This window comes from Jaculus jaculus, chromosome 13 (assembly GCF_020740685.1).
Source record: "Jaculus jaculus isolate mJacJac1 chromosome 13, mJacJac1.mat.Y.cur, whole genome shotgun sequence".
Lineage (NCBI taxonomy): Eukaryota > Metazoa > Chordata > Mammalia > Rodentia > Dipodidae > Jaculus > Jaculus jaculus.
The window spans coordinates 73,232,947-73,248,004 of record NC_059114.1 but is presented as its reverse complement, the minus strand read 5'-3'; the positions used below and the strand labels follow the sequence as shown (position 1 = coordinate 73,248,004).

The window sequence follows — 15,058 nt, the reverse complement described above, 5'->3', positions numbered from 1 at the left end:
GTCTGACTTTATATGGGTACCGGGGAATTGAACCTGAGCTATCAAGGCCTTGCAAGCAAGTGCCTTTAACTACTGAGCCATCTCTCCAGCCCTCATAGATGTTTTAAAACAGACATTTGATTCTTGTCAATTCTAAAAGCTAAACTTGGTTTTCTCTGCTGAACTGGGGGAAGAAAGGAGCTGATGAAGTAACAATTGTTTATGAGGTTCACCGTGCATTCTGTGACTTGTATGTGTAGACCTCATTCCATGACTGCGCCCCTGAGGAGGGGCAGTAAGGGGCCCGAGCCAACCCAAGTAACAAGGAGGCTAGTGGAGGCAGAGCCTGGTCTCCTTGCCCAGCACTTTTATTCTCCTTGACACATCACACATTCTGGCCATTTACTCTGTAGCTGCTCTGGCTTTTCAGGCAGTAATTATAAGCTGGTGGCAAGAACTCAGACTCCAGCATGATCCAAAGAGAGGTCTGGAGGGAGAAGCACTCACATATGGCATGATTCTTAAAGTGGGCCACTTTGAGACTGGCTATGGTCCTTAGGGACAGCAGCTGTATCTCACCTGTCCCACATGTTACACTGCACTCGGTCCAGCGGCCAAACTGCCAAAAGTACAGGTCCACATCACTGTCAAGTCCATCTTTCCGGATTGTGTACTCATACCTGATGCCGGGGTTGGTCACCTGGAAGAGTAACTGAAAAGCAGGAGAGGGATCATGTCAATCTCTGTTATGGATTAGACTATGAACCAGTCATGTCCATCATCTGAAAGTCGTTATGAGAGAAGACATTGGAACAGGTGCCACGCAAGAGATCTACAGCCATATTAGATTTGTCTATCTCTCTCTGTTGCTAGAAATCTAACCTCAATTCTGTGATTTCTTGACTGAGCAACCATAGTAATTTCTACTCCTATAAATAGGGAGGTTTAATCAGATGGACATTGCAACCGAGGAAGTCAGTTGGTAAAGTCACCTGAGGCTCTGTGGACTTACTACCTCTGTGAATATAGTAAGTGTCTTAGTTTCCCCATTTTCTTTGTCTTTTTTGGTTTTGGTTTTTTGAGGTAGGGTCTTTTTCTAGCCCAGGCTGACCTGGAATTCACTATGTAGTCTCAGGGTGGCCTCAAACTCATGGCAATTCTGTTACCTCTGCTTCCCTAGTGCTGGGATTAAAGGCATGAGCCACCATGCCAGGTAGTTTTCCTATTTTCTTTCTTTTTTAAAAATTTTATTCATTTATTTATTTGAGAGAGAGAAAGAGGCAGAGAGGGAGAGAATGGGCGCACCAGGGCCTCCAGCCACTGCAAACGAACTCCAGATGCGTGCGCTCCCTTGTGCATCTGGCTAACGTGGGTCCTGGAGAATTGAACTGAGATACTTTAGCTTTGCAGGCAAACGCCTTCACTGCTAAGCCATCACTCCAGCCCAGTTTTCCCATTTTCAAAATACGGATAAGTATCCACCAATGGTGTTCTTTTGAGGGTTAAAATGAGTGAATACATTAAAGTGATAAGAACATGACGTGAAGTTAGCACTCAGACACTAACTACGTTCCATTTGTTGTTGTCTTACGTTGTTCCTCTAGCTCTCAGGCTGGTTAGTTCCCTTAATGTATGCTAGTTCTTGAATAAAAATGTTCATCATGGGCTGGATAGATGGCTTAGCGGTTAAGCGCTTGCCTGCAAAGCCAGAGGATCCCGGTTCGATTCTCCAGGACCCACGTTAGCCAGATGCACAAAGGGGCGCATGCACCTGGAGTTCGTTTGCAGTGGCAGGAGGTCTGATGCGCCCCCATTCTCTCTCTCTCTCTCTCTCACTCTTTTTTATTTATTTATTTTTTATTTTATTTTTTTGTTTATTTTTATTGATTTACTTGAGAGTGACAGACAGAGAGAGGAAGAGGCAGATAGAGAGAGAGAGAGAGAGAGAATGGGTGTGCCAGGGCCTCCAGCCACTGCAAACGGACTCCAGATGCGTGCGCCCCCTTGTGCATCTGGCTAATGTGGGTCCTGGGGAATCGAGCCTCAAACCGGGGTCTTTAGGGCTTCACAGGCAAGCGCTTAACTGCTAAGCCATCTCTCCAGCCCTCTGCAGGCAGTTTATATAGCACGTGTTTAAAGGTGGAGTTACTATAAACATAGAGATGGGAGTTGGTTGCTCTGTGGAGTAACCACACACAAATCTCTGCTCCTGTAGGTTAGGCTCATGACGTTTGTGGACCACAGGTGCTAACCTTGACCCCCAGTTCTGGGAAAGCTTTGGCCTTTGGTTTTGAAACAACCTCCATGTAGCTTTTTTTTTTTCCCCCTTGGCTTTCCCTGTAGCTTTTGAATGTAGCTGAATCTGACTTTTGGGCCACCCCTCGTTCCCCAGTCGGCTTTACCTCTACCAGTACAGACATCCCATTAATTTTTCCACAGGTCTTCAATGTATGTAACACAAACCTTTGGGCCTTTCAAGAGCTACTGTAACCTGACCCCAAGGCTCACGGAGGCGAATCTTCTGCCTGACAACCGCCTGACTTGGAGACGCGTGTTACATGGACACACTTTACATCCTAGAGGAATATTAGCCTCAAATAAATAAATCAACTTGGGTGGTGTCAGAGGCTCTGGCATTTTGTTATCAGTGTTTCAGCAATTTCTGGACAACAAACAAGAAACAGCACAAATGTCGTCCTCCCTTCTCTGTTCTTGTGAAAATAAGTGTTGGTGATTCCTGATCTTTCCTGGAAGAGACTCCAGAAGCATGCTGCTTAGCACACAGGTCAGCATTACCTGCAGCCACACTGACTCGTTGGTGGGGCCTGGAGCCAGTAGTTTCTCCAGATCTCCTTTCCGATCATACTGGAAGACAGTTCCTGCCAGCTTATAGTTCCCATTCCACTGGATAATAAATCCTCCATTGAGATAATGTTTTTCTGGGTCTTCACTCCTGATGGCCAGGAAGTTTCCAGCAGCCTTGACCTCCATGACCCTTATGTCCCTTGCCCCTTTGGGGATGAGTCCGATGTCAACGTACCCTAAGGAGGAAGGAAGCAGTAATGAACGAGGCACGCTAGCATCTCGGCTTGACACAGCCTATTTCTGGGCCTTTGTGGATCCTCTTCCCAGGATCTCCAGCCCTCAGTGCGTGCTAGGTGTCCACTGTGACTGGCAGAAGCACAAATTATGAAGAATTTAAGAGTTTGGCTAGCAGCAGAATTCTTAGGAGATTCATGACTCAGTGTGTAAACAGTTTCATGAGGTAAATAAAATAAATGCAATGGAACTTGGATGCGTTTATGATCCAGTATTTATTTTTCTGTGATTTGGGGTTGATAGTTTAAACTATTATAGTTTAAACTGTTATAACAGGCAAGTTTCCTGCTATCATTATTCCCTCCTTTTTTTTGTTCTTACTACAAGATTAATCTTTTTTTAAAAATTTTTTAAATTTATTTATTTGAGAGCGACAGACACAGAGAGAAAGGCAGATAGAGAGAGAGAGAGAGAGAATGGGCGCGCCAGGGCTTCCAGCCACTGCAAACAAACTCCAGACGCATGCGCCCCCTTGTGCATCTGGCTAACGTGGGACCTGGGGAACCGAGCCTCGAACCAGGGTCCTTAGGCTTCACAGGCAAGTGCTTAACTGCTAAACCATCTCTCCAGCCCAAGATTAATCTTTTAAAAAATATATATATTTTATTTATTTATTTATTTGAGAGAGAAACAGGTAGAGAATGAGAGAGACAGAGAGAGAGAATGGGTGAGCCAGGGCCTCCAGCAACTACAAACGAACTCCAGATGCATGTGCCCCCTTGTGCATCTGCTTTACATGGGTCCTGGAGAATCAAACTGGGATCCTTAGGCTTTCCAGGCAAATGCCTTAACTGCTGAGCCATCTCTCTGGACCCTTAGATGAGTCTTCTTAAACATTGCACTTTCCCTCTTTCTTATCACAAGCAGGTTAAAAACACTCTTACGGGGCTGGAGAGATGGCTTAGTGGTTAAGTACTTGCCTATGTAGCCCAAGAACCCCAGTTCGAGGCTCGATTCCCCAGGACCCATGTAAGCCAGATGCAAAAGGTGGCGCATGCATCTGGAGTTCATTTGTAGTGGCTGGAGGCTCTGGTGCTCCCATTCTCTCCTCTCTCTGCCTCTTTCTCTCTCTGTCTGTCATTCTCAAATAAATAAATAAAAATAAAACAAAAAAATTAAAACAAACAAATAAACAAAAAAACACTCTTACAAGTCATTTAACCCTGGCTTCCATTCACTAACAAAGTTCTGGAGGGAACCTTGCCACATGGCTTGCTTGGTTCCACTTCATGAACAGAGGCTCAGTGGTTAGGTACACTTCCTGTGCAAGCATGAGGGCCTGAAGAGGCCCGAGAGACTGACCAAGCTTGATCCCCAGCGCCCATATAGACAGCTGGCTGTGGCCATGCATGTCTGTAATCCCAATCCAGTAGGGGATCAGAGACCCGAGAATTATTGAAATTTGTGAAAATAAAGACACTCTTGTTCAAATAAAAATGGGTCGAAAAAGTAAGAACACTGGACCTTCTGCTCCAGCCACCACAGACCAGCAGACAAGAGCCACAATGAGGCACACAAGTGAACACCACGCCACATTACACACGGACTCCTATGTGCACACACAAACAAAAAGAAAATATTGTATGTGCCACTTTTGTTCCTGGCTTTTAAAAAAATGAGGGGGATAAATAACGATGATAAAAAAAACCAACAGTTTGGGGTTGGAGAAATGGCTTAGTGGTTAAGGTGCTTGCCTGCAAAGCCAAAGGCCCTGGGTTCGATTCCCCAGGACCCACGTATGCCAGATGCACAAGGGGGCGCATGCGTCTGGAGTTCGTTTGCAGTGGCTGGAGGCCCTGGAGCACCCATTCTCCCTCTCTAAAATAAAATAAAATAAAATAAAATAAAATAAAATAAAATAAAATAAAATAAAATCCAGTTTGCTTTTTATTCTTCTACATAAGGAAAAAACTCCCAAATTGTAAATGTTTATCACAGGCAGTTTAAAAGGAGAAGGTTAGTAATGTAGAATGGAAGCTTTCAGAGATGGTCAGTGCACCTCTGCAGAGTCTGGTCAGAAGGACGGGTGAGGATACTGCCACAGCATTGCAAATGATAAACATGTTCACCCAGCAAAATCAGTCTTCATACATCTTCCCCTTAGCAAAAATGTCCCATTAGCGCCCGCACTGGGAGGAGAAGGGAATCATAATCCGTCCTTACAGAAGGAGACTCTGAGTCCATGGAGACCACGTGCAGAAACTACCCATCACCTACCGCATCTTGAGCATATGAGCTACGTGAACACTCACAGTCATTGAGTGTAAGACAGGATACTGGCCTCATTTCTGAAGACCCTATTGTGAGAGACACCATGGACCATCTGTGCTAATACATCTTATCTATCCAACTGTTCTTTAGAATCTGGGGGTGGGAGGGGAGAGGACTTGACTCACTGGCATATTTACTTTCTGGGCATTGTCACTTGTAATAAAAACGGGCTTGCTGGGCGTGGTGGCGCATGCCTTTAATCCCAGCACTGGGGAGGCAGAGGTAGGAGGCTCACCAAGAGTTCGAGGCCACCCTGAGACTACAGAGTGAATTCCAGGTCAGCCTGGGCTAGAGTGAGACACTTCCTCCAAAAACAAAACAAAACAACACAAAAATGGGCTTATAAAATATTATACTACTAGTCCTGGGCAATTTGTTTTCACTGGTCCAATTGTCTTTTACAAAATGATACTAGCAGTTTGTGCAAGCTCCTTAGAGGGCCAGAGCTCATGATTTTGTGAGAAGGTTGCGGGGAAAACTCACGCAGGTTTTGGTACTTCACTCGAAGCAGAGATAAGTCAGTATCTTGCTCCGATATGAACCTGTATTTAGCAGACTCACAAAACAAGGGAGAACTAACTACATAGACTAAATATGCCTGAAAGATCTTTGAAAAAGTTGCATTCTTCAGCCTTAGATTTAGAGTCCCCCCCCCCCAAAAGCAGCTGATAGGAGAAAAAAAATTGTTTGTTTCCAGTCTCAAAGGTAAGCTTCCTGATGTCAGAGAAAACATAGCAGAGGGCTGGAAAAATGGCCTCATATAAGCCAGATGCATAAGGTGGCACATGTGTCTGGAGTTTATTTGCAGAGGCTAGAAGCTCTGGCATGCCCAGTTTCTGTCTTCTCTATATATTTTCCCTTTCTCTCTCTCTCTAAAATAAATAAAAATATTTTAAAATTTTAAAAAAAGATGGTAGAGTACAGACTGGACATCACCTCCTGACCAACATCAGGTGGACAAGAGCAGCTGGAGAGTGAGCCAACTGACACTGTAAAACTGGGGGCTAATAAACCTCAAGATCTGCCCCCCAGGATACGCCTCCTCCAACAAGGCTCCACCTCCCAAATTACCACCAGCTGGGGACCGAGCATTCAGAACACATGAGTTTATGTGTAGTAATATCTGATTCACACCACCACAGGGCTTAAGAGTGAAAAACGTTCTCTTACATGGTGGGCAATCTCAGCTATCTTAGTAGAAGCCAGAAGGGAAAGGTAGGAGAAGGAGACATTGACACTGGTTTTCTGTACCTGGTTTTCGAACAACGGATTGGAGTCTGACCCACCAGATGGTTCCAGACACCTTGTATGGAATCCTCACTTCCTTTCACTTCCCTTTCTTTAGGAATTTGAGGCTTCCTGGGAAATACAGTACAGGAAGTCACCAAATAATGGAGCTTTATAGTTTTAAGAAAGCCGCATCTCCTGTTGTTATTACGTACTACCTTTTTTTAAAAAAAAAATTATTTATTTATTTATTTGAGAGTGACAGACACAGAGAGAAGGAGAGAGAGAGAATGGGTGTGCCAGGGCTTCCAGCCTCTGCAAACGAACTCCAGACGCGTGCGCCCCCTTGTGCATCTGGCTAACGTGGGACCTGGGGAACCGAGCCTCAAACCAGGGTCCTTAGGCTTCACAGGCAAGCGCTTAACCGCTAAGCCATCTCTCCAGCCCACGTACTACTTTTTGCCTCAGATCTTTCTGGGATGTTTTTTTTTGTGTGGTTGTTGGCCTTTCTACATGAAATTCCTTATTCTTAAAGCACATGCCCTTAACTTGGATTAACATTACGGCTCCAAGCACTAATCTTCTGAACTAGGAAATTTGTGTTTTGCCAGATAAGTAGTCTTTCTAAGCTTAGTTCTTAGACACTGGTATGAAACAGAAAAAGCAGGAGGGAAACCTGCTGTCACATTTATGACTCTTCCTCCATGCCAAGCACACATCAAAAGCCTAATTAACATTTCTCAGGTAATGAGTAAATTAATAATGAACCAGAAGGTTCTCAGAATCTATATATAGCCGCCTGCACTTTGGACCCAAATTCTTCCAATTTCAGTCACTTCTAATCATGGTAATCATGGTACTACTTCTTGATGCTGATTTTTTTCCTCCTTCCTGGAGACTGGAAATTGAAACCATTATGTGCAGTTATAACAAGGAAAGCCAATGTGCCCAAGTCTGACACAAGTTAAAGTGCAAGACGGCGCCCTGAATGCTTGACATCAAGCCTACTAAATATGGGCTCCTTTTCACAGAGGAAGACAGGAATATAGTTGCTGGAGAATCCCAAGGAGGCTGGGGAAATAGACATGTTATGGTGGAAATCACTTGACTTCAATGATCAGATTTATAAAAGGCTGGGCTCTCAGGACTGCAAAGGCAAAAGGCGTTTACTCAGGGTCAGAGAGGGCCTCAGAAATTGAGCTCTGAGGCTGGGATTCTTCAAGTCTAAAGGTGGTCTAGACCAGACCTGTATTCTTTTTTTAAATTTTTCATTTATTTATTTGCAAGCAAAGAGAGAGAAGAGAGACAGAAAAAGAGAGAGAGGAAGAGAGACAGAGAGAGAAAGAGAGAGAATGGGTGCACCAGGGTCTCTAGCCACGCAAACAAGCTCCAGATGCATGTGCCCCTTGTGCATCTGGTTCATGTGGGTCCTGGGGAATCAAACCTGGGTCCTTTGGCTTCACAGGCAAGGGCCTTAACCTCTAAGCCATCTCTCCAGCCCCAGACCTGTATTCTTACTGTCTATTTAAATGCCACATCATCCTGCTCTTTCTTAGGGATACTCACAAGAACTAGAAGAAAGAATTTGGGTCATATTTCATGTCTCCATAGTCAAAGGCTGAAGGAACAACTATTCTTGTTGGGAAAGGAGAATCAAATCTAATCACTAAGGGTGTGTGTGTGTGTGTGTGTGTGTGTGTGTGTGTGTGTGTGTGCTATACTATGATGCATGTGTGAGGACAACCTTGGGCTGATCCTTGCTCTCCACCTTGGTGGAGACAAGATCTCTCAAGATTCTCCTGACTCTGCCACCCAGTGCCATAGAATGTGGGAATGCTACTTGCATCCGAATTTGTGTGGATTATGGGGATCTCTGCTCCGGTCATTGGCTTGTCCAGCAAGTGCTTCTAACCGCTGAATAATTTCCCTAGCCCGCCAAGGACAATTTCATTGCAGACTTTAAAAAATTAAATATGTTTTTAAAAATCACTCTGCAGGTGGGACAAGGAGAGCTGAGAGCACAAAGACACATGGAGATGTCCAGTGCCCGGTGACGGCGCATAACCAGAGCTGCTGAGTTTTCTGTCAAGTGTGGCCGGGGAGGGAGGTTTAAGTTACTTTTGCTTTCTTTTTCCCTTTGCTAGGAGGCCAAGGCAGAGGAAAAGCTCCCAGAAGTGAAGTCTAATTCCTGAGATCAAAAGGTTAAGTGTGGACTGGAGAGATGGCGCGGTGGTTAAGCGCTTGCCTGTGAAGCCTACGGACCCGGGTTTGAGGCTTGATTCCCCAGGACCCACGTAAGCCAGATGCACAAGGGGGTAAACACATCTGGAGTTCATTTGCAGTGGCTGGAGGCCCTGGTGCCCCCATTCTCTCTCCCTCTCTCTGCCTGTTTTTCTCTCTGTGTCTGTTGTCCTCAGATAAATTTTAAAAAATTATTTTAAAAAATTGAAGTTAGGTGCCAAAATGGGATCTTAGTGTGAGTTTTTATCATTTAAGTAAACATGACCATATCTAAATAATGGAAATTATTACAAATTGCTTTTGTAAAGATCATAAGATATTAGCAGAATGCTTAATCATAAGCTTAATGCACACTGAAACACGGGTTCTTCACTTTCATCCTTAGCAAGTAATTAAGAAAGGTTATCTTTCATCCATAATAAAGTAACCAGTGAAGACAGAAAATACACTTAAAGGTCAGGGCAAGAATTATTTCACAATTTGGGCTTAGTAGTTCAATGGTCAAAAATGAAAGAGTAGGAATGGAACCTAAACACGCTCAAGACCACGTGCCATTATGGTTATTAGGGAGCAAGGGAGCGCGCAATGGACCGAAGAGCACACCTGTGATCTGGGATCACGCTTGGGAAGTGCATCCTGGACGTTAAGTGTATCGAGGACAGTGGGCGGCTTTTATCAGGGCCTGGCAAAACAGGACAGTGCCCCACCATATCTGTGTGTGGCCATCCCGTCCTATCTTCGGCGTCACCTCTGGTTGGCATAACTTCTCCCCCAGTACTTCATGCTTCACTGCCTATGTTCCCAGCACCCGAATCTCCATGGAAATTAGGGAATTAGCAATGCCCTGCCCTCAGAGCCCTTCAATTAGTGGAAATTGGCATTGGCCATCTCCCTCGTTGACCCTCCTGGTGAAAATGCGCCTGCTGGCTTGGTGACGCCTGCCTTCTTGGCTCCTTTCATTGCGCTCGTCTACTTCCTCCACACCTGCTGTCCCTTCAATCCTTATTTATGTATGAGGAAACCCAAATTAAGATACCCTGAATTGTCTTCATTGTGTCCAGGGCTTTGCCTAAGATTTCACCTCATAGAGATCACGACTAATTACCAAGGGTCTTTGAGACATATTTTAACCAAAAGAAAACCTGAGCGGTTCATAGCTGGTTTGGGTCCAAGTGGATTCTTACCCAACGCCCCTGTGGGCACCAGGAGGCCAAAGCTTCATGACAAAACCTCGTAGGGGGTAAAGACATGGGAAGAAGATCAAAGTATGGGTGAAAGGGGGATGTGGAATGTGAGATGGAACTGCTGCCTTGAGAGTCACAAGGGACCCTCGGGTGGAATTCCCTCACAGAGAACTACTGAGCAAAGGGGATACCTGAAGCGCCCTAGCTTGCTTCTTCAGGGTGCACCTCAACAGCTCAGCCCCCATTCCCACTGATGGCTGCTCTGTCCTCACACACAGGATGTGTGGGTGTACATCCTTCGCCACCAGATTTTGGCCTCTTCTCTCCCCCGGTTTCTCATCTGTTTCAACGCCACTGTCTTTAGTAACCTGGTTTTTCTTGTCATGCCTAGTCCCAAGGAGGAGACTTGCCAAGCAGTCACCCACCCTTGTTCCCATGAGAGCCACTGACGGTTTCAGTGTGATGTCTCTATATCTGCTTAGCGACCATCCTCGTTCCTGAAACTTCCAACGAGCTCTGTCTCCTTTGCACTGAAGGCTATATTCCATTTTTAATTTTTTTCAAATTTACAAGCTATTTTATTAAATAAAAGCATTTGTTTTTGTTTTTTAGACTTCCATTCTAAGTCTCCGCCCCCCCCCCCACCGCCTTGTTACTCAGTAACTTGATTTTGTTTATTACCAGATCCCTCTTTCTGTCTGAACATCTTCCGCACGGTCTGGCAGGCAGAGCCGTTTCCGAGACACACTCCACAGCGGTCCTCGGCGGCACTGGAATCAATCTCGTAATCACAGCCAACCCTCTGTGGGAAAGAAAGGGTGGAGGATGAGTGACACAGCCAGATGTCACGCCTGCCTTAATGTGCAACTTCTCCCTTTCCACCTTGTTCTCCATAAGCCTGGGTTCTGGTTTCGTTTCCCTGATGGTAACCAGAGGTATAACCAAATGATCTGCAATGGTAAAGGAAATGTAGCCATTCCAACAAAATCATGGGTGACTGGCTCCAGGACCCCCTTGAGTGCCAAAATTAGTAGATGCTTAAGTCTGCTGTATAAAATGGCATAATGTTTGCACATCATCTATGTACACCTTCCCATATTTAAATCATAAACAGATTTCATATAATACCCAGTCGGGTGTAATGCTATTTAATTAGTTGTTTCCTATATTGTTTAGGGAATAATAATTTTAAAAATATGGACATGTTCATTACAGATACTTCCTTGTCTTCCCCATTTTAAAAATATTTTATTTATTTGACAAAGAAAGAGGCAGAGAGAGAGAGAGAGAGAGAGAGAGAGAGAGGGAGAGAATGGACATACAAGGACCTCCAGCCCCTGCAAACGAACTCCAGATGCATGCGTCCCCTTGTGTATCTGGCTAACGTGGATCCTGGGGAATCGAACCTGGGTCCTTTGGCTTTGCAGGCAAATTCCTTAACAGCAAAGCCATCTCTCCAGACCTTCCCCATTTTTGAAATCCATGGGCTCCATGAAAGTGGAGCCTGAGGAGACAGGAGGGAGGCTCTCCTTGCTCAGAACAGAGAAAGACACACACTGGGTGAAGTCCTCAATCTCTCTTGGAGCAAAGTTAGAACTGAACAATTCCAGACCCCTGACTATAATAATAATGATGCTTTGGATTTGGAGTTGATGGGGCAGGAAGTCCCTTCAGCTGTGGAAACCTCACACCCCTACTGTTCTGTCTAAGAAGAGTACCCAGAAGTGACTTTACTCCACCCGTAGCTTGGTTCTTCACCAGTTCTCATGGGAGTTATTCTCGGTCACTGTCTCAGGAGAATGGGTAAGCCAGCAGCCACTGGAGGAAACCTGGCTTAAAGCGGAGATGTCTCCAGTCCCAGGACATAAGAGCTCCTCATCTTCAGCCCATCACCCGATCTTTCACAGCCTGCTGTGACCTCAGGGTGCTTTGTACTTAGCTGGATCCCATCCATTCTGATTCCTTCCCCCCAGCTTTAGAGGGGGCACTGGCTGGACCGAGGCCAGTTTTCCTCCTGTGTCCGGACTCAGTCCATTCCCAGTGTTCTGTCTAGTGAACCTCTGGAATCATTGTTCCCTCACCACTTTCCCTCTAATCTGTCAACACGAGCAAGTGTTTCTTATTCTAAAATTCCTAGCTTAAAAGGAATGTGGTGAAACTTGGGATGTTTTTTCTATAGAATCAGATCCCATAAAATCATGACACTTAGGTTTGAAATTTATGAACTTCAATTAAATTTCTCCTTTGCCACCTTTCTTCCATATCCACATGGGGAAACTATACCATATTCCTTAACTTTCATCTGTTTGGACCAAAGAATTGATTCCAGGTAGGCTATTGTTCTCATAGATAATTTTCTTAGTTATTTTAAAGCTTCCCTAAATATACTGAAAAAAAAAAAAAAGAACGGTTTGAATCTTTATACCTTTTTCCAGATGAACAGAATGAAAGTCCACTGACAAAAATGAGTTTAATTCCCCAGATTAATCATCTCTCATTTTCTTGTAGGTACAAAGACTATTTGCTGCTTGACCCAGTCGGGGGAAAAATAAAGTGATAGAAGATTTTCAGAAAACCAAAACTTAATTATGCAGATCACAATGGAAAGAAAAAATGCCTTAGATATATGCCTGCAGTGGTTAGGAATAAAATACCAACCCTTCACACCATGATATGCTTATGCCAACTTTAAACATCTTCTAATAAGCTGACCTTTTCAAATCATATTCCCAATGACCTTCATTCCTCCACTCCTTTGGAGCTAGCCTGGGAAATTCACTCTGAGACACATTAATTTTAAAGTATTTTCTTTAATCTCTACCAAGAGAGGAGTATTTTTCCCCTTTAAGTTTTTTATGTTTATGTTTTTTCTTATTACAGAAGCACTTAGTATGGCTACATCATGTCTTGGTGCCATCCTTTCCCTTGGTCCTGGTCCCCATTCTGCTGGGTGCCTTCATTAGTGGGGTTGCTGATATTCCTCATGGGGTTGTGGGTTATGCGCTTGAATGTGAAGAATACAGAAAAGCAAGCCATATATATGTGGAAGTTCATCTCAGCGAAATGAAGTGAGTCTTAGAAGCATGTCCAGAATGTTAATGGTAAATGGTGGTAGTGTGTTCAGAGTCTACAATGCCAGTAGAAAGCACTGTACAAGTATAGCAATCCATCAGGCATTATGGTATAGTTTCCCTTTAGCTGGTTAAAAGCAAAATCTCTTTAAACAGATTTATGCTTGGATTTTGGATCACAAGACTTTCCATTCCTTGTAAAATAAATTGTGAGCAATAAGAAATAATTCTTTTTTACATTTATTTATTTACTTATGCATTCATTTGAGAGAGGAGAGATTGAGAATAGATACACCTGGGCTTCTTGTCACTGCAAATGAACTCCTGACATAGGCACCACTTTGTGCACTGGACTTTATATAGGTACTGAGGAATCAAATCCAGCCCTTCAGGCTTTGAAAGCAAGTGCATTTCACCTCTGAGCCATGTCTCCAGCCCAGAAATAATTGTTTGATGGTTTTATACTCCAGATTGCTAGCAAATCATATTCAAATCACTTACATAAAAGTGGGATTGATTAATAGGATAAGTGTAAGAAAAGTATTTAAAATTAAAAGCCTAGATTATAACTACCATTCATGCTAGCTCTCCTTCTGATAAGCTCATATGAACAACTGATGGGGAATTAAATGCTAGCAGCTCTGTGTAAAACACTACTTAAACTGTTGTAAATATCAGTTTTATCATTTTAATGTTCCTGAAATTATCTGGGCTGCCTTTCTCTAACAATTTCTTCTCTAATTTGGTTCTTCAACTGCACTCTGTTCAATGCCTATTGTGTCATATCGACTATCAACAAGTCAAGAAATGAACGTGCCAGTAGATGGGGGGAAAAATCACTTAAGTCAGAACTGTGAACAGCCTAGGTAACTGCAGAGGAGTCTTCTCTTCTTATTTAGACCACATATGAAGACCAGACCACATGTCACTGCTAAGAGAGTATCACCTTAGCATATGAATCCCCAAATTGTAAAAAGCATTATTTTTATGAAGTTGTAGATTAAGTAAACATACCCAATACCTTACATATGCCATTAATACAGACATTTCTGCTGTTGCCACCTTCAAAGCAAGGGGTTCCATCAATGACAGCGTCCAGCATTTTCTCAGAAAACTGGCCATCTATGGGTCGGCAGTAGAGCCCACAAGGATGTGCTGAAGTGAGAAGAAGGCAAGTAGCAGTGAGTTAACGTTCACACTCAGCATTTTCCCCACAGCATGTCTATGTACCCACGCATGTGTTCACGACAAGCATCTGCAAGTACTATTTAATTTAGTGAAGCCATCTTGTAGTTCCAAGACACATGTCAAAATGTAGGCTATTTTTTTTCTCTTTTGTTTCAGTAAAAAGGTTTTATTTTAGCAAATTACATTTGAAGAATGATTGAAAATACCCTGTGCCCTTTACTTTATTATAAATGCTGAGACCTTTCAATCCGACACTGAAACCTGCTTGTGTAAATGAAGCCCAGGGGCTGAGGAGGCAACCCCATCAGTAGAGTGCTTGGCTCCTGTTGTAGTCACGGTCTCCTTGTTGGGATAAAGCACCTGACCAAAAGCAGAAGCTCGGAGACAAGTTTTGTGTTTTTTTTTTTGGCTTTCAGTGTTCTAGGTAATCTTTGTGATGGCAGAAGGAAAAGCATGGCATGAGCAGAGGCTGGACATCACCTCTGCCACAGCAGGTAGGAAGCAGCGGCAGGAGAGTGAGCAAAATTCTGGCAAGGGAGAACTGGCTCTAGCATCCCTATGCCAGTCCTCAGCAACACACCTCCTCTAGCAAGGTTCCACCTCCTAAATTCCCACCCACTGAGTACCAAGCAGGGAGAACATATGAATTTATGGGGGGGCGGGATCTGATTCAAACCACCACACCTCACCAGCACAAGGACCTAAGTCTGATCCCTAGAACCTACGTAATTTATACATACACACACACACACACACACACACACACACACATACATATGCAGGTATAGTCAAACATGC

General features: G+C 44.0%; 1 protein-coding gene across 1 annotated transcript in view; it reads right to left on the bottom strand.

Moving 5' to 3' along the window:
• Window positions 1-15,058, bottom strand: part of Adamts12 (ADAM metallopeptidase with thrombospondin type 1 motif 12) — a 293,075-nt gene that overhangs the window by 76,024 nt on the left and 201,993 nt on the right. The window contains exons 13-16 of the mRNA XM_045132353.1: window positions 14,094-14,227; window positions 10,683-10,803; window positions 2,776-3,020; window positions 559-691 (exon numbers count right to left, since the gene is read on the bottom strand). Of these exons, the coding sequence (XP_044988288.1) occupies window positions 559-691; window positions 2,776-3,020; window positions 10,683-10,803; window positions 14,094-14,227 (633 nt within the window). The remainder of the gene's footprint in view (window positions 1-558; window positions 692-2,775; window positions 3,021-10,682; window positions 10,804-14,093; window positions 14,228-15,058) is intronic.